Consider the following 19,052-nt stretch of genomic DNA (forward strand, 5'->3'; position numbering starts at 1 on the left):
AAAGTCACTGGAAAACCTAGGGGCGGGGGGCAAGGGGTGTGGACAGAGATGATTTAAGAGCAGCCCCCACCCCCTAGGCATACCCAGAGCTGCAGGGCACAGATCTGGAGCAGATCACACCTCAGCTGCCCCCCAAAATTCAGCAGGTAAAGGACCTGGTGCAGGTCACAGAGGAGGATGGCTCTCAAGAGAGGGGTCACCGGCTTCATCTCCGTCGCTAAGACTGGCCGGGATCTTCCCTATCACCTCTTCCGAGGGGTCTCGAGGTCTCTGGGCCTGTCTTTCCGGGTTTTTTCCTGGCTCTCTGTTCGTTCATCTGCCACGTTTTAGAGCTCTCAGCGGGGCTGAGCACCGGCACTTCCAGGGACTGTGCTTTACCCAGCAGGTGGTATGTCTCTCTGGACTCCGATTCTTTTCCCTCCGCTTCTGCTTCTGCCTCTTTCTCTGTCTCTGTGCGTCTCTGTCTAATGTTCCATGTGCCTGTCTGTCTGTCTATCTGTGCATCTCCCTTTTCTGTCACTTTCTCCCCTTCAGTCTCAGTATAGCTCTGTCTCTCTTTCCTGTCCTTTCTCTTTCCGTGTCTGTCTTTATGTCTCCCGGGAAGTGTGTGTCTCTCTATCTCCCTCTTCTTCCTCTAGCTTTGTGTTTTCATTTGTCTGTCTCTGCCCCCTGTGTGTCTATATCTCTTATCACTGTCTCTGCATAAGTTTCGGTCTCATGATAGATGATAGATGATGATAGGCAGGCAGATAGCTAGATGGTTGGCAGACATCTATAGATACTCAGATAACTCACTTGGTTTTCCCTGTATCCCTCATTATCTCCATGTGTCTCGCTCTGTCTCTCAGTCTGTCTCCGTTCTGTTGCTGTCTCTCTTGCTGTCAATCTCTCTGTATTTTGACTGTCTCTACCTCTATTGTCTCTGTGCGTGCTCCCTCTCTCCCTCCCCACCTCCCCACTTCCCTTCCCTCATCCCCTAGCCTTTCTCCATCCCTACCTCTCTCTACCTCCTTTCTTCTCTTTGCCTGCCATCACTTCTAGGGCCTGGGGAAGGCAAGTCCCAGGAGATGTGGAGTGAGGGGGTCTCACTCTCTCCCTAATCCTACCCTCTCCTCTTCTGCCCCACCCCCAGATACCTGCAGCTGCTTTCACCATGGATGGTGTGAGCACAGCCATCTTGCTCGGGCTCCTGGCTCTCGCCTTTCTGTTCCTGATCCTCAATTCAAGGGGCAAGAGCCAGCTGCCCCCAGGCCCCAGACCCCTCCCATTCCTGGGAAACCTGCTGCAGCTTCGCTCCCAAGACATGCTGACCTCTCTCACCAAGGTGCAAGGATCTAGGCTTGGAAGAGGAGGGAGGAACTGGGGGAGGGGTCTCAGGGCCCCAAACACCCCTGTGACGTCTGTCTTCCTACCCCCAGCTGAGCAAGGAGTATGGCTCGGTGTACACAGTGCACCTGGGGCCGAGACGCGTGGTGGTCCTCAGTGGGTACCAAGCCGTGAAGGAGGCCCTTGTGGACCAAGGGGAGGATTTTAGTGGCCGTGGTGACTACCCTGTCTTTTTCAACTTCACTAAGGGCAATGGTAAGCCTGCTCCCCATCTTCTCCACCCCAACTCATTCTACACTGAGGGAAGGGACAAGGGTAGGAGAATGTCCTCCCAATTTTAGTGATACTCAGGGCTATTGGTCTCACCGATGACACCAGCTGGGTGGAGCCAGACAGCGCTAGTCTAGAGTCTGTCTGTTCCACCTTCTCCATCCCCACATCCCACCACCATCTTGAAATGCACTTCTTCTTCTTTTTTTTTTTTAAGATTTATTTGTTTATTCATGAGAGAGGCAGAGACACAGGCAGAGGGAGAAGCCGGCTCCCTGTGGGGAGCCCAGTGCAGGACTCAATCCCGGATCCCGGGATCACAACCTGAGCCAAAAGCAACCACCCAAATGCTGAGCCACCCAGGCGTCCCTGAAATGCACTTCTATATCAATCCCTATCCCCATCCCCATCCAACTCCAATCCCATTCTCATTCCAATCCCTACCTCCAGCCTAACCACATGATCAAATTTCCATCTCAGTCAAGTGGCCAAATTATCTGGCCCAGCCCACGTTGCCCACCTCAACCCGGTCCTCATCAACCCTACCTCCATGTTCCCCATTCCATCTTCAATTTCATCTTTATCTGCAACACTGATTCATCTCCCTCCCTCCATTCCCATTATGAACCCTCTCCCAGTACCCACATTAAAATCTGTTATCAATCCCATCCTAACCCTTCAAACTGAACTCCACCATCACTTTTCTCTGCAGCCCTATATTCTATCTTCATCACCTATTGAAGTTTTCAGTTCCCAGTTGCATTTTCAACCCCAATCAAACTACCATCACCAAAACCAACCCTGGCACATATCTACCCAAGCCCAAGCTCTATCTCCACCCCATCTACCATTGCTTCCCAATCTACACAACTCCATTCCCATCAGCAACCTCACTCAGTTTATCATGAGTCCCATAATCACCTCTCATCCCCCATTGTCACCCCTTTCCTGATCCAAACCCAGATCCACCCATCCAGCAACTCATATCAACCCCAAACCTCTTCTATCTCAATATCCTGTCCTCCTTAGGTTTGGAAATCACCTTGTCTTGTGGGTTTTCTTTATTTATTTACTCATGAGAGACAGACAGAGAGAGAGAAAGAGAGAGAGAGAGAGAGAGGCAGAGACACAGGCAGAGGGAGAAGCAGGCTCCATGCAGGGAGCCCGATGTGGGACCTGATCTCGAGACTCCAGGATCACGCCCTGGGCCAAAGGCAGGCACTAAACTGAGCTGAGCCACCCAGGGATCTCCTCTTTCTTTTTTTAACATTAATCTTTTATTCAAAGAAAGCCATGTGACAGGGACCAATAAATGACAAAGGAGATAAAGAAAGAGTAAGTTGACAGAACGTTTCTCTGATTGGAAAGGAGATCCTGGAGACTTGTACCTTGGACTATTCTTCTCCCCCTAAAGAAGACCTAGGGCTCCCCCGTCCCCTTCACTAGATGGGTCCCAGCTGCTCCAGGATTTGGAAGTAAAGAGCTCTGGTTAAAAACAAAAATCCACCTATTGTGTATTGAATACACTTTCCACCTTCATGTCCCCTTCCTGGACTTGACCTTATGACCTCACCTGTCCAGGTACACCAAATGCAAGGAGGTGGACACAGAGCATTTGAGAAAGTCACCTTGCTACTTTCACACAGAGGACATCTGGATACATATGTTACCTGTTACTAAAAATAACTACCATCTAATTCAATACATACCACAGAGGATAAGAAACAACAGGGTTCTGCTGCTTACTGGTTGTGTAGCTTTGGATAAGTGGCTTCCCCTCTCTGACCCTGAGTCCGCTAGCATGAGAAAGTTGTTACAAATCAATGAGATAATACAGGCAATCCAAGACAATCACTGAGGTTTTTTCTTCTTTAGCATCTAGTTCTCTGCTTGCTCTAGGACAATCAGAAACAAACACATCAGAGACCTTATCCTACTGTTAGCCCCACCACCAGACTATGGCACATACAGTGGAATGCGGGATGCCAGGGGAACTGTGGGAGCCCAGAGGAAGCACCTGAGCCAGCCAGGGAGGGAGAGCCAGCAAGAGCCTTCTGGAGAAAGGGACCTCTAAGTTGAGACCTAAAAGATGAAGATCACTAGTCAGGAGCAAAGAGTGAAGAGTGTTCTGGAAGAAGGACCAGCCTGTGCAAAGACCCTGAGTCCAGGGAAAGAAGCGAAGAGGATCTGTCTTGTTCCTGAATGAGGTCCCAATGCCTCAGTGTTTATTTCCCTTGTTTTTCTCCCTTATTTGTGCTTTCATTAATTTTTAAGCAATCACCACCAGCACCTCCGGTGTGGTAAGCCCTACACTGTGGACAATGCTAGGGACACAGTGATGACCAAGACACCCCCTTCCTCCCTCCATTCTCACCCCCACCTTCACAGCTTATGGAAGGAGATAGCCCCATGGCTAGATGGTGATAGTTCAGAAAGATCAGGTCTGTGATGAAGGAAACAGAGGCAGAGTGATCAGGACCATGGTGAGGAAGCCCAGGACCCTCTGGAAGCTCAGAGGTGGCACTTGACCCAGGCTGGAGGGTTAGGTAGGACTTCCCAGGGTGGACATAGGGGGTTGATTCCAAGTTCTCAGCCTCTCTCCCAGCAGTCACCAGGAAAGGAGACTCGGATGGCAGTAGTCTTGGGGACAAGTCATCAGTTGAGTTGGCCCCTCCCTTTCTCCCCAGGGATCGCCTTCTCCAACGGGGACCGGTGGAAAGTCCTGAGGAGGTTCTCCGTCCAGATTCTGAGGAACTTCGGGATGGGGAAGAGAAGCATTGAGGAGCGGATCCTGGAGGAAGGCAGCTTCCTGCTGGCAGAGCTAAGGAAAACTGAAGGTTGGGGTCCCCGAACATAGTAGGATACCCCTAACTCACATCCATCCTCCTCAGTGGTCAGGACTGCCAGATAGCGTAGGCATGAACTCAAAACTCCTGGAGGCTCCTCACTTGGCGCGCAATAAGAGTGGTGACCCCTGCAGGTGGATCGGTTTCAGGTGCTGTGTTCCTTGATGTATAGCGACAGGATAGGTTATATGGTAGCCGCTCTGCTGTGCTGTCTCTGCAAAGTATTCTGGTTTAAAGATTTATTTATCATGAAGAGGGTGGGGGGAGAGTGGGCAGGGAGGTGCAAAGGGAGAGAATCTTCAAACGGACTCCCTATTGAGTGTGGCAATCTACCCCGCGGCTCGATCTCACTACCCTGAGATCGTGACCTGACCTGAGTGGAAACCCAGAGTCCACCAGTTAACCCACTGAGCCACTCAGGTGCCCCCTCTGTGTGGTATTTTGAATGCAGTGTGTATCATTGTGGTGGGTGGTGGTGATGATGATGATGATGACACTCTTGAGAATGCACACTTGTGGGGCCCTGTGTTAAGCACACTTACATGCATAACCCCCTAAAGCCTCTGAGCGATCCTTTTTCCAGATAAGGAAACTGAGGCACAGAGAGGTCAACTAACTGGCTTGAAATAATAAAACTAGCCAGTGGAGGAGCCAAGATTTAAACCTGTGTCTTACTGACACTAAGGTCCACCCTCAACACACTAATGCCCATTTACTGAGCGCTTCCTAGATACCAGGCACTATACTAAACTCTTCATATGTATGAACACATGTCACCTCCCCCCAAAATCCTGGGAAGTTATTACAAGCAATGAACCTGAGGCCCACTTGATTAAGCATCCAACTCTTGACCTCAGCTCAGATCTTGATCTCAGGGTCATGAGCTCAAGCCCCACATTGGACTCCATGCTGGGCTTGGAGCTTACTTAAAAAAATGAAAATAGCCAACACTTACATGGTGCCTACCATATGCCAGCATTGTTCTAAGGACTTTGTGCATACTACCTCCTTGAACAATCACCCAAACCTAAGAAGGAGATCCTCTTATAAACCCCAATTTACAGGAGAAGAAACTGAAGCAGAGAGGTAAACAGCTCTCTACCCTGATCTCCAAATCTTGCTGGCTTTGGGAGGGTGGGGGAGAAAATGTGGCCAGTGATGCTGCAGGATTAAATGATACAATATAAATAAAGGAATAGGGCAGCCCAGGTGGCTCAGTGGTTTAGCGCCGCCTTCAGCCCAGGGCCTGATCCTGGAGACCCGGGATCGAGTCCCACGTTGGGCTCCCTGCATGGAGCCTGCTTCTCCCTATGCCTGTGTCTCTGCCTCTCAATCTCTCCCTCTCTGGGTCTCTCATGAATAAATAAATAAAATCTTAAAATAATAAATAAATAAAGGAATAATGACTGCCTAAGTTAGTTTCCAATGACTGCTATTTTAAAAAAAAAGCTACAAACTTACTGACTTAAAGCAACACAAATTTATTCTCATATAGTTCTAGAAGTCCATAAAACTAAAATGGTTGGTAGGGCTGGCTCCTTCTGGAAGATCTAGGGGAGAATCCATTTCCTTGCTTTTTCCAGGCTCTAAGAGGCTCTCTGCATCCCTGCCTCGTGGTCCCTTCCTCCATCTTCAAAGCCAGCAACATAGCATCTTCCAAAATCTCTCCCTCTCTTCTCTCCTTCTCTCCATCACATCACCTTTCGTTACTCAGACCCTTCTGCCTCCCTTGTGATTACATTAGGCCCACTCGAATAATAATTTCCCCATCTCAAAATCCTTAACTTAATCACGTGTTCACAGGTCCTTGGAGTTGAGGACAAGGATATTGGGGGGGGGGGCATTATTCAGTCTACCACACCACCCTGATTTATACAGGCTCTGGATGAGCCAGGCCCTTAGCCAGCTACTTTCTTTTTCTTTCTTTCTTTCTTTCTTTCTTTCTTTCTTTCTTTCTTTCTTTCTTTTCTTTTCTTTTCTTTTCTTTCTTTCTTTTCTCTCTCTCTTTTAAAAATATTTTATTAAAAAAAAAGATTTTATTTATTTATTCTTGAGAGACACAGAGAGGCAGAGGCAGGCAGAGGGAGAAGCAGGCTCCCCATGGGGAGCCTGATGCAGGACTCGATCCCAGGACCCTGGGATCACCACCACCTGAGCCGAAGGCAGATGCTCAACCACTAAGCCACCCAGGTATCCGAGCCAGCCACACTTTCCCTGACGCCTTATAACAGCTCCACGAGAAGACTGTCATCAAGCCCACTTTACAGACAGGAAAAATGAGGCTCAGAGAAGGGAAGTCAGTTCATCAGGTCCACAGTGAGACTGAGAGGCCAAGCCAAAATCCAAACTACGTCTCTCTAATTCCAGACTCAGTTTCCTGGCCCAAGCTGTCCTTATAATGGCTAACTTGTTATTTTCTGTGGTCTGTTCAGTCTTCAGATCATTGGGTGTTAGATGTTGTGTTGCTGTGCCATTACTGGGTGAGGTTGTAGTGTTATCAGGCGCTGATGGGATATTATATTGTGTTGTATGTTGCGTGCACATTGTTTGGTGTGTGCTGTGTGTCCTACAGTAAAGAACAGTCTGTTCTGTTGTTCAGTGGTGTTGTCCACCAGGACAGGATGTTGTGGGTTCTGTCCTGCCTGGCGTGTTGCCAAGTACATCTAACATGCAGTAGCACCTGGGGTGTTAGATGTTAGATGGCGGTGACCATCTGTGCTGCAAGTCACACTGTCATTGTTGGGCAGGGTGTTGTGCCCTCTAGCGCTGTTGCCGCACGGGGTCTGGTGTGTTGCCCAATGCACCCTCTGACCCACTCTGCCCCTCGCTCTCAGGCAAGCCCTTCGACCCCACGTTTGTGCTCAGCCGCTCCGTGTCCAACATCATCTGCTCGGTGATCTTCGGCAGCCGCTTTGACTACGATGATGAGCGTCTGCTCACCATTATCCGCCTCATTAATGACAACTTCCAAATCATGAGCGGCCCCTGGGGAGAGGTCAGGAGGCCTAGCTCTGGCGGGACGGAGTTGGGGGTTGGGGTTCATCTTGTCCTGGGAAAGGGGAAACAGGGGCTGGGAGACGATGTGATGGACTGTCTGGCCCCGCCCCTTCCCGTCTGGCTCCGCCCCCCGCGCCGCACCACCGGGTCCTGCCAAGCTCGGTCTCCCCACCACGTTGCCGTAGACGCCCAGAGCCCGCGTCCCACCTCGGTCTCTCCGGAACCCAGCTGACCCACAAGATCCCGCCCGTGCCTACCTGCGCCACCTGACCTCACTGGCAGCCACACGCACACACACCCCTTGCCTGATCCCCCAAGCCCCTCCCACTCTCCCTCATCCCCAGTTGTACAACATCTTTCCGAGCCTCCTGGACTGGATACCTGGGCCACACCGGCGCCTTTTCCAGAACTTTGGGTGCATGAAAGACCTCATCGCCCGCAGCGTCCGCGACCACCAGGACTCCCTCGATCCCCGCTGTCCCCGGGACTTCATTGATTGTTTCCTCAACAAAATGGCACAAGTAAGCCTGGCCTGGAAGTGTCGTCTCTGGTCTGACCTGCTGCCCCCGCCTCAAACCAACGCGGATCCCGAGCTGAGCAGGTTTGAGAATGATCTCCCTGCATCTTGGGGAGTGAAGTTGAAACACTTAGCTCTGCCCGGATGGAGCCCCGGAGCCACTGGGGGCCACTGCCAATTAACAGCTCATTAAGAAGTCCTTAAGGATCTGTTAATTGTGGGCCTTGCGGCTAAGAGTGTCTCTACCCAGCCCTTCCGCGCTCCCCAGCTTCCCCGAGGAAAGAAAGTTAAACCAAGGAGGGACTGAAGTGAGACCCAGCAGGTGTCGTGCAGGGCTGTGGAAAGCGGGTCGCACAGACTCCGAGCCTGGGGTCAGCATCCGGGCGGGATCTCTCAGGGCTCAGATCCCCACTCCTCTCCCCCCGCAGGAGAAGCAGGACCCGCACAGCCACTTCCACATGGATACCCTGCTGATGACCACACATAACCTGATCTTCGGCGGCACCGAGACCGTGGGCACCACGCTGCGCCACGCCTTCCTTGTGCTCATGAAGTACCCGAAAGTGCAAGGTGCGCGCGCCCCAAGCCTGACCCGGATAGCCTGCACCCAGCGCCGCGGGGCACACCTGCTTGGCACTCACCTACCTCTAAGCCCTGCCCACAACCAAAGAGCACGGCCCCGCCCCGCATGCCACTTAGCCCAGGCCTCCTGGGTAGCCTGAGACCCCCAGCCAAACTCCCAAGCCCACACGAAGGCCGACCCCATCCCCCTCCCCCGCCCCGTGGCCCGCACAGCCTGGGGGAACCCGCACCCCGCCCTCGTGGTCTTGCTTTGCGGCCCACCTCTGACCGGGTCCACACAGCACGCATCCAGCCTCGAGCCCCGATCTCACAGTCGGCTAGAGCCTGGGCCCGAGCCTCCGCCGCAGGGCCAGCCAGGAACCGTCAGCCTGACCACCGCCCACACAGCATGGTCTGGGACCCCAGCTCCCCAAACCCAGCCTGTGGGCGGATCGTGGAACCCTGGCCTTCCGCACGGTCTATCGGAGTTCACGCCGCCTGCATCACCCCCAGTCTCCCGGGGCTTTCGCAAGCCCACGCACTCGACCCACCCTCCATCCCACCTGGTCCTTCAGCTTCCCCCGCAGCCCCATCCGGGACCTGACTCCAGGCAGCCCCTAGGCCCCCCACCCCCAGCACAACCTGCCCCTAGGAGCCCTTGCACCAACCAAATTTTCGCCCTCACCTACGTCTCTCAAACCAACCCTTCCCTTCGAGGCTTCCGCTAACCATCACGGGCATCTCAGCGGCGGCGCCCCTACTGGGAAGCGCTGGCTGGACCCCCGCCCACACATGCCTCTCCCCAGCCCAGTCGAGCCCTTGGGTGCCCTTGACTGCGCTGCCCCGTCCCTCCTCCACCTGCAGCCCGCGTCCAGGAGGAGATCGACCGCGTGGTGGGACGCGCGCGGCTGCCGGCGCTGGAGGACCGAGCGGCCATGCCTTACACGGATGCGGTGATCCACGAGGTGCAGCGCTTCGCCGACGTCATCCCCATGAACTTGCCGCACCGCGTCATTCGGGACACACCCTTTCGCGGCTTCCTGCTACCCAAGGTGTGCTGGGCACCTGGCAACGGACGTCTGGGGCACTAGGAAGAGGCATCCCAGACTGGCGAATGGCATGCGCGTCTCTAGCAAGGAGGATCCCCGGCCCTAGCAATCAGTACCCCGGGCCTTAGTGATCGGCATCCCAAGCCCCTAGCAACAAACATCTGAGGCTCTTAAATCCAGAACCGCAGCCCCTTCCCAGGACCCTATTCAGTACTATAATGGACTGGATCCTGACCTGAACCCCAGACCCCTTCCTCATGACAGTTCCACTTCCCAGGATCTCTCTCCAGCATCCCCAAGACTTCATCCTGGGGAACCCCTGTGCCTAAACACTGTTCTGAAAGAACACTCCCTATTCCCAGAAACCCCAAATCTGCTCTGACAAGAGAGGTAGCTCCCATCCCTGTCAACACAGCTTCCAGCACCCATCACTTGGGACCCCAGACAGGGACACACGTTTCCTGAATCCCCGCTGGAGTCCTATGCTCCATGCCCCATTCATTATCAAGTCCCTAGGACCTCCAGCCCTGTGGGGTGGAGATTTCAGCTTGAGAATCTCCTAGATCTTCTACCGTACTGATCCTGCCTCCCCACCCACACAGGGCACAGATATCATCACCCTTCTTAACACAGTCCACTATGACCCCAACCAGTTCCTGACGCCCCAGGAATTCAACCCCGAGCATTTTCTGGATGCCAATCAGTCTTTCAAGAAGAGCCCAGCCTTCATGCCTTTCTCAGCTGGTGAGAGCCATGGCGACAAGTCAGGGTCTTTGGGGCCCCATTCCTATCTGCATTCCTCAGTCCTAATTCCACTGTCCAAACCCTCTCGCTTCTTCATCCCACCGAATCCTCAGCTTTGGGTGTGCGGAGACATTTGTTCTCCCTCTCATCTCTGCTCCTATATAGACTGATAGATAATGGCTAAAATCCTTACGGAGGGAAGTGGGGAGGCAGGATGTTAATTCAAATTGGAAAAAAGAAAAATTCAACTTGGAAGTGGTCACCATCAGTCTCCCCACTGGGTGGCGCAGGTGAGCAGTTCTAGTTTTCCATGCCTGTGGTCTTGATCCCGCTGGGGAAAAAAAAATCGTTCCTGTTTAACCCAGGGGCAGAAATTTTAAAAGGCGGGAGGCGGGGGTGGGGTGGGGAGATAATAAGCCACTTACCTTACTGCCTACTGTGCTCCAGGCGCTACTTTTAAGAAGAGCTATTAGAGCTATTAGTGGCTAAGAGTTTGGGTTTTCCAGCCAGAACCTAGCTCTGTCATCTCCTAGCTATAACGGCCTTGAATATGTTACTTCACCTCTATGAGCCTCAACTTCCACATCTATAAAATGGAGAATGATAAGGCCCACCTCTTGGAATTAGGATTAAATTAATGACTATCAATATAGTGCCTAGACTAACATATGACACGCAGTATGACCTACATAGCATCATATTCTCATTTCTTTACCTGTATGTACCATTCACAATTACTAAGGCACTACTATCATCTCCATTTTTTAAATTTTATTTTTCATCATCCCCATTCTATTTTTTTAAAAAGATTTTATTTGTGGGGCAGCCCGGGTGGCTCAGTGGTTTAGCGCCGCCTTCAGCCCGGGGCCTGATCCTGGCGACCTGGGATCGAGTCCCACGTAGGGCTCCCTGCATGGAGCCTGCTTCTCTCTCTGCCTGTGTCTCTGCCTCTCTCTTTCCCTGTGTCTCTCATGAATAAACAAAATCTTTTAAAAAAAAAAAAGATTTCATTTGTTCATGAGAGACACAGAAAGAGAGAGAGGCAGAGGGAGAAGCAGGCTCCATGTAGGGAGCCCAACGTGGGACTCGATCCCAGGTCTCCAGGATCACACTCTGGGCTGAAGGTGGCGCTAAACCGCTGAACCACCCGGGCTGCCCATCATCCCCATCTTATTTTTATTTTTAAGATGTCATTTATTTATTTATTCATGAGAGTCACACAGAGAGAGAGATAGAGGCAGAGACACAGGGAGAGGGAGAAGCAGGCTCCATGCAGGGAGCCCGAATGTGGGACTCGAGCCTGGGTCTCCAAGATCACGCCCTGAGCCAAAGGCAGACGCTCAACCGCTGAGCCACCCAGGCGTCCCCATCCCCATTTTAAATACTCGGAAACTGGCTTGCCCAAGATCACAGAACTAGTAACGACAGAGCTGCAATTCGAACCCATGAACTTGTCCTTGTATGGGCCAGACCCTCCTTGGAGGATTTACTTAAGCATCTTTCCCAGACCTTTAGAGGAGTGGCTCTGTGACCCAATCAGTTTTTTCCGAGAGTCCGGGACCGGAGCCGCTCACCCCATCTTTACCTGGCCGCTCCTCCGCACCCTCCCACGCCCCCGCAGGTCGCCGGCTGTGCCTGGGCGAGTCGCTGGCGCGCATGGAGCTCTTCCTCTACCTCACCGCCATCCTGCAGAGCTTCTCGCTGCAGCCGCTGGGGGCGCCCGAGGACATCGACCTGACGCCGCTCAGCTCCGGGCTCGGCAACCTCCCGCGGCCTTTCCAGCTGCGCCTGCGCACGCGCTGACCCCCGCCGCCCTTCCCGGGGAGGCCCGCCTTGTGCGGGGCTGGGTCCCCCGGCCCGTTACCCTGTGCCCCCGCCCCTCTCGCGCACACACCGCTTCCCCGCACCCGTGCCTGCCGCCCCCCGTCATCCTCCATCCCCCATCTTGACCTGCTCTGCGCCCCCAGAAGCGGAGAAACGCAAGGGGAAAGGAGGAGAGCTTGCCTCGTTCTACTGGGCGCCCTTTGGGGGGGGGGGGGGCTATTTGTATCATTTTCTAATAAAGTGTCTTTATAAAAGATTCAAACCTAGGACGCCTGGGCGGCTCAGTGGTTGAGCGTCTGCCTTCGGCTCAGGTCGTGGTCCAGGGGTCCCGGGATCAAGTCCCACATCGGGGTCCCTGCATGGAGCCTGCTTCTCCCTCTGCCTATGTCTCTGCCTCTGTTTTCTGTGTCTCTCATGAATAAATAAAATATTTTTAAAAATTTAAAAAAAAAGATTCAAACCTGCCTGGGCTGAATGACAGGGAGGAGGACACACACACACCCCGGATCAGGAGAAGGGATGTCTGGCTGCAGAGAAAGGAGTCACTGTACTGATCAGTCTTACTCCCAACCTCTAGAGTGGCTAGAAATTGGGAGACATTGTTTCCTGGGGTAAGGGCTGTGAGGGCCTGATGACAGAGAAGCAGAGAAAAAGCCCAGAGGTAGACAGAATAGGTCTGCAATAGACGCAGGGTGCTGTGCAAAGATGGAGATGGAAGCAGAGAGAATGTGACAGCTGGGAGACAGCCACAGAGACTGAGAAATAACACTAATGCACAGCGCTTCCCATTCACTCCAAACACCCCCCATTTAAAGCTCCTTATAAGGAACACCTGGATGGCTCTGGCTGGGTGTCTGCCTTTGGCTCAGATCATGATCCCACAGTCCTGGGATCAAGTTCCATATTGGGCTCCCATGGCGAGTCTGCTTCTCCCTCAGCCTATGTCTCTGCCTGTGTCTCTCATGAATAAATACATAAAATTAGAAAAATAGAAATTAAAAAAGAATAAAGCTCCCTATAAGACAAAGCAGCATTACACACGTTTAGAAACTCAGAGGGCTGAAAGGACTTGGCCAAGAGCCAGCCAGGAGCAGGGCAGGGGGAGCAGGGCAAGGTTGGGAACAGAATGCAGACTCCGACACTGCCCCCGTCCACCTCACAAGTCAGAGGCGCAGAGGAAAGCAAAGGGGTACAGGGATGGAGAAATGGGGAGACAAAAGAGAAAGGAGAGACAAAGAAAGAAACAGAAATGGCCAGAGAAGGCCAAAGAGGAAGAACGATGAATGGAGAGAAGTAAGGCACTAGAAGATGGAAGACTATTCCTTTGTCTCGCACTCCCTTTGGGGTGCGGAAAGCAGTCCCAGGCACAAGGCCTCCCAACCTGGGGCTGGGCTTGTCAGCCTGACATCCTGCTGACAGCTTTTCTCAACAAACAGGTGAATAGACGAATAGGCGTCTTAAATTCTATGGAGCCAGAGTCAGGCAGAGCAGTGGTGGCCTCCCAGCCATGGGCAGAGGCGGCCTGCGTGATCCTGCCCTAAACAGGGTCTCCCCCAGGCCATCCAGAAGCTGGGACATGCTCTGCTGAGACTTATAGGCGGTCCCCACGCCAGGCGTTGGCTCCTTAATCCCCATGCTGTTCCCACCACAGGCCAACCAGAGTCTGCTCCAGGGGCCATTGCAGGGCTGCAGGGGTGGAGAGTGAGAGGGAGAGATTCAGAGGGCCCGAGGAAGAACAATGAAGAGACAGCAAACGGGAATACATGGAAGTACAAAAAAAAAAAAAAAAAAAGGAGAGAGACAGGAGAGATCCCGAAGACTAAAAACTGGGAGTGAGACAGAGAGACAAGGAGGCACTGACAAGAAGGGAGAGACAGGGGCGCCTGGGTGGCTCAGTCCGTTAAGTGTCTACCTTCCGCTCAGGTCATGATGTTGAGGTCCTGGGATCGAGCCCTGCTGGGTGCTCCCTGCTCAGCTGGGGGTGGGGGGTGGGGGTGCCTCTGCTTCCCCCTCTTCCCTCTGCACCTCCTTATCCCCATCCCCTTGCTCACAGGCACGTACTTTTTCTCCCTCTCAAATAAACACATGAATCATTTTTTAAAAAACAACTAGGGACTCCTGGGTGGCTCAGTTGTTTGAGCATCTGCCTTCGGCTCAAGTCATGATCCCAGGATCCTGGGATCAAGCCCGTCAGGCTCTCCGCTCAGCAGGCAGTCTATTTCTCCCACTCCCTCTGCCCCTCTGCCAGCCTGCGCTGTCAAGTAAATAAATACAAATCTTAAAAAAAAAGTGGGGGGGGGACGCCTGGGTGGCTCAAAGATTGCGTGTTTGCCTTTGACTCAGGGCATGATCCTGGGGTCCTGGGATTGAGTCCTACATCGGGCTTCCTGCGTGGCGCCTGCTTCTCCCTCTGCCTATGTCTCTGCCTCTCTGTGTGTCTCTCATGAATAAATAAATAAAATATTTTTAAAAAGAGACAGAGAGAGAGAAATGAACAAAGAAACACAGAGGAAGACACTGAAAGATGAAATAAAGATAGAGACCCTGAGAGACACTCCCAGGGACAAGGCCATTCCCTAGAAGCTGTGCAGCCCCTACCCTCTTCCCAGGTCTGGGCCCTGTGCCAGGCACCTGGCGGAAGGCTGGATCCGGCCAGGCAGGGGCCTGCAGGAGGGTGGGCCGCCTTCCTGAGCACTTTACGGGTACAGCATACACGGTTCCAAGGGCAGGGGCATGAAAGTGACAAGGGCTCAGGCAAGAGCCACCAGGAATCACGAACACAGGGCACAGGAGTGTTTCTGAAGTGTAACTGGAAGTGAGGAATGTGTTTAGGAATCAAAAGTATAGAGTACAGCATTCAGGGTGTCACAGGCCCGAAGGTGGCCAGGGGATTCATAAATGCACACCTACAGGCCAAGGATGATGGATGCAAAGGACCCAAAGGCTCAGTAGGGTGCACCTGTTGGTCAGGTGTATTGACATGGAGATGCTAGTGCAACAACGACGCCAAATGGGGCAGACTGAATCAGAAAGGATGAATACCTACCATTTACTTCAAGGTGGCCGGAACTGGAGGGTGTTCTGCAGAATGAAATAAGTCAATTGGAGAAAGACAATTAGTATACAGTTTCACTCATATGTGGAATATAAGAAATGGTGAAAGGGACCTTAAGGGGGAAAAAATGGGGAAAAATTAAAGAGGAAGACAAACCACGAGAGACTTCTAGAGACTTCTAACTCTAGGAAACACAAAGTTGCAGAAGGGGAGGTGGGGGGGATGGGGTGACTGGGTGACGGGCACTAAAGGGGGCACGTAATGAGATGAACCCTGCGTGTTATATATGTTGGCAAATTGAATTTAAATAAAATATACATTTTTTTAAAAAATAGGGCAGGCTGAGCCTGGCACAAGAGTGACAGAGCTGGGGGACTGGGTGGAGACCTTGGGTTGGGGAATCTGCAAAATGAGCAGCCTGGCGACACCCACCTCTCCCACTCCCAGTATCCGCCCTGCTCCACCCAAGGACCCAAAGGGAATCAAATAAAGGCAAAGAGGGCAGGCAGGGAAGATAGAGGTCATGATGTTCACCGCGCTGCTGCTGCTGCTGCTGCTGCTCCTGCTGCTGGCCCTAGCCAGGCGGAGTTGGGGTGCCCAGGGCACTCGGACTCAGGGGGCCCTACCCCCGGGGCCGATGCCTCTCCCACTGCTTGGGAACTTGCTGCAGCTGGAGTCTCGACGCCTGGACCGTGCGCTCATGGAGGTAGCCCTGATTTTTTTGGGGGGAGGGGTCTGGAACTCCTGGTTCTCTGAATGAAGACAGCTGAGGGCTCTGACCCCATGAGTTCTGAGGAGGGTGGAGGGGTCTGGAGGCCTGTGTCCCAGGGAAGTAGGCTAGAGGTGGAAGCTGGGAGCCTGGACATCTGCTTGAGAGAGGAGAGGACAGTGGGCCTGGCGGAATGGCCCTGGGATCCCTCCCTCCCGCCCCATCCCGCGCCCCCGCTCCCGGGTCCTGAGGGAGGAGGAGCCTAGAGTGGGAAGTCGGGTCCGCTCCCCTGGTTCAGTGGAGAGGAGAGTACCGAGGGCCCAGACGCCTAGTTCTGAGGGTGCGGAGGGCTCGGGACCTGGTGTTTAGATCCCGAGAGAAGAGGGAGCTGGGAGCCTGGACTCCTGCAGAGGAAGGAGGGAGGGAGGGAGGGAGGAAGTGGGGATCTGATCTCTCCTCCGCCAGTACTGAGGGAGCTGGGGTCGGGGCTCCGGGCTGCAGAGGGAGGTCGGGAGCCCCGACCCGCAGCGCTGAGCCCCGGCTCCGCGTAGCTCTCTGGCCGCTGGGGCCCAGTGTTCACCGTGCGGCTGGGCCCGCGCCCTGCAGTGGTGCTGTGCGGCTACTCGGCGCTGCGGGACGCACTAGTGCTGCAGGCGGACGCCTTCTCCGGCCGCGGGGCCATGGCGGTCTTCGAGCGCTTCACTCACGGAAACGGTGAGTCCCAGGCGGCGGAAGCGCTGGCCGGGACCACCCAGCTCGAGAGATAAGGGGCGGGGCCGGGAGGGGCGGAGCCTAATGAGGCGGCCAATGAGGGCAAAGAGCGAGAGGCGGGGCGGAGCTAAAGCGTAGGGGCCGAATTGGGGTGGGGGCGGAAGGAGACCTGCAGGGGTGAGGCCGAGGTGCGGGTAGGGCCGCGAAGGCTGGGGTTGCAACCAACGAGTCTGGAAAGCAGTAGAGGGGTTGCGAGGAAGCCGGCCCCCCAACTGGACGCTTCCCGGATGGGGCGTGGCCCACCCCGCGGCCCGCCCCTCCCCTGCCCCACCCCCAGGCATCGTGTTTTCCAACGGGCCGCGCTGGCGGACGCTGCGCAATTTTGCTCTGGGAGCACTTAAGGAGTTCGGACTGGGAACGCGGACCATAGAGGAGCGCATCCTGGAGGAGGCGGCTTGTCTGCTTGGCGAATTTCAAGCCACCACTGGTGCGGCCTGGTCGGAAAAGGAGTGGGGACTTTTGTGGATGTGGCCAATGATCAAGAAGGGGCAGGGTGGGCTCCTGGCTGGTTCAGTCAGTGGAGCAAGCGACTCTCCATCAGGGTTGTAGGTTCGAGCCCCGGGCTTGGTATAGAGATCACTTAAAAATAAAATCTTTCAAATCTTAATAAGTGGGGAGCTGGGGCGCGGGGCACAGGGAGGTATTTGCTTTCTTGGCATTTGCCAAACCACAGCGTTAAGATCCCGTGCTGTTCCCACCCCCAGGAGCACCGTTCGACCCCCGGCGGCTGCTAGGTAATGCTGTATCTAACGTTATCTGTTCCGTGGTCTTTGGGAACCGCTATGGCTATGAGGACCCAGAGTTCCAGAGACTCCTGGACCTCTTCAATGACAACTTCCGCATCATGAGTTCCAGATGGGGCGAGGTGAGAGGGCTAGCCCCAGGCCCTCCCTCTTGTGCCCGACCTATGCCAAACCCAGAGTACATAGACCTACCGACCTTGGATCATTAGGTCGTGTCCCCCTAGATGTACAACGTTTTCCCCACCCTCCTTGACTGGCTCCCGGGCCCACACCACCGAATCTTTCAAAACTTCACGGAACTTCGTGTCTTCATCTCTGAGCAAATCCAGCGGCACCAGCAGACGCGACAGCCTGGGAAGCCCCGCGATTTCATCGACTGTTTCCTCGATCAGATGGATAAGGTTCAGGCCCCTGCGACCCTAAACTCTACCCATGCTGCCCACCAGGAGGAGCCCGGCATGCCACAGCACCCATCTCTGTCCACAGGAGCAGAATGACCCGGAGAGCCATTTCCAGGAAGAGACGCTGGTAATGACGACGCACAACCTTTTCTTCGGTGGCACAGAGACCACGAGCACCACTCTGCGCTACGGGCTCCTCATTCTGCTTAAGTACCCAGAGGTGGCAGGTCGGTGAGCTGGAAAGCCTGCGGTTAAGGGGTGAGGGGGCTGGCGTTTGGGGGTGGCTGGGGGCCAGGGCCCACCCAGCTCACACCCTCTGCCCACCCCAGCCAAAGTGCAGGCCGAGCTGGATGCTGTGGTAGGTCAGTCGCGCACCCCAAGGCTGGGGGACCGTGAGCACCTGCCCTACACCAACGCCGTGCTGCATGAGATTCAGCGCTTCATCAGTGTGCTGCCATTGGGGCTGCCACGTGCCCTCACGCGTGACACCCACCTGCATGGCTACTTCCTGCCCAAGGTGCCTACTCAGCATGGGGATTCTGCGGGGGGCTGGGGAGCACCTATAATTGAAATTGTCAGCTCTGAGCATGTGCAATGTTAAGTCACAACCGTGGGAGCAGGAGAGAAGGCCCACCTTCCCATGGCTTTTAAATGGGGGCTTGGGTGGATAAAAGGCAGTGGCTAACCAAGTCCTTGGGGTAACCCCTGTGCACCACCCCCCAGGGTACCTTTGTGATTCCTCTGCTTGTGTCTTCACATCGGGACCCCACCCAATTCAAAGACCCAGACTGCTTCAACCCCACGAATTTCCTGGACGACAAGGGCGAGTTTCAGACCAATGATGCCTTCATGCCCTTTGCCCCAGGTCTGGGCCAGGAGGGAGGGGACAAGGCTGGGCAGACCCCAGGGTGCCTGGTTCCCACCCTGCATCCCTGTGTCCTCAGGAAAGAGGATGTGCCTGGGAGCAGGCCTGGCGCGATCGGAGATCTTCCTCTTCTTTACCGCCATCCTGCAGCGGTTCTGTTTGCTCCCAGTGGGGAACCCTGCCAACATCGACCTCAGCCCACAGTGCACTGGCCTGGGCAACATCCCCCCAGCCTTCCAGCTCCGTCTGGTGGCCCGCTGAGGGCAGGCTTAGCTGCCCTCTGTTCACTGGCTCCCAGACCTCCTTACCCCGTCTGGTCAATAAAGGCCCTTAACTGCAGATGGACGGGTCTCCTTACCAGTAAGTGGAAGCAG

The 19,052-nt window shown here is 54.3% G+C and overlaps 2 protein-coding genes and 2 long non-coding RNA genes across 4 annotated transcripts; 2 read left to right on the plus strand and 2 right to left on the minus strand.

The window, feature by feature from the left end:
• The first annotated feature begins 6 nt into the window (after positions 1–6).
• LOC144285614 (cytochrome P450 2F5) lies at positions 7–12,721 on the plus strand. The gene is made up of 10 exons (XM_077850912.1): positions 7–146; positions 1,133–1,324; positions 1,419–1,581; positions 4,284–4,433; positions 7,277–7,437; positions 7,784–7,960; positions 8,385–8,526; positions 9,382–9,569; positions 10,169–10,310; positions 11,932–12,721. The coding sequence occupies exons 2-10, from the start codon at positions 1,154–1,156 to the stop codon at positions 12,111–12,113; spliced, it is 1,476 nt and encodes a 491-aa protein (XP_077707038.1). The 5' UTR covers positions 7–146; positions 1,133–1,153; the 3' UTR covers positions 12,114–12,721.
• On the minus strand, positions 3,787–6,367 carry LOC144285638 (uncharacterized). The gene is made up of 2 exons (XR_013353881.1): positions 4,473–6,367; positions 3,787–4,350 (listed from the first exon to the last, which is right to left on the minus strand). It is a non-coding gene; the product is annotated as an uncharacterized LOC144285638 (long non-coding RNA).
• On the minus strand, positions 6,784–19,023 carry LOC144285630 (uncharacterized). Its single transcript, XR_013353876.1, has 8 exons — positions 18,737–19,023; positions 18,542–18,623; positions 18,214–18,373; positions 15,724–18,058; positions 15,181–15,215; positions 9,376–11,296; positions 7,821–8,063; positions 6,784–7,491 (listed from the first exon to the last, which is right to left on the minus strand). It is a non-coding gene; the product is annotated as an uncharacterized LOC144285630 (long non-coding RNA).
• LOC144285613 (cytochrome P450 2F2-like) lies at positions 15,701–19,017 on the plus strand. The gene is made up of 9 exons (XM_077850897.1): positions 15,701–15,895; positions 16,450–16,612; positions 16,947–17,096; positions 17,374–17,534; positions 17,637–17,813; positions 17,899–18,040; positions 18,143–18,330; positions 18,537–18,678; positions 18,758–19,017. Exons 1-9 carry the CDS (start codon positions 15,713–15,715, stop codon positions 18,937–18,939), a joined length of 1,488 nt encoding a protein of 495 aa, XP_077707023.1. The 5' UTR covers positions 15,701–15,712; the 3' UTR covers positions 18,940–19,017.
• Positions 19,024–19,052: the final 29 nt, after the last annotated feature.

The sequence above is a fragment of the Canis aureus genome, chromosome 1 (genome assembly GCF_053574225.1).
Source record: "Canis aureus isolate CA01 chromosome 1, VMU_Caureus_v.1.0, whole genome shotgun sequence".
NCBI lineage: Eukaryota > Metazoa > Chordata > Mammalia > Carnivora > Canidae > Canis > Canis aureus.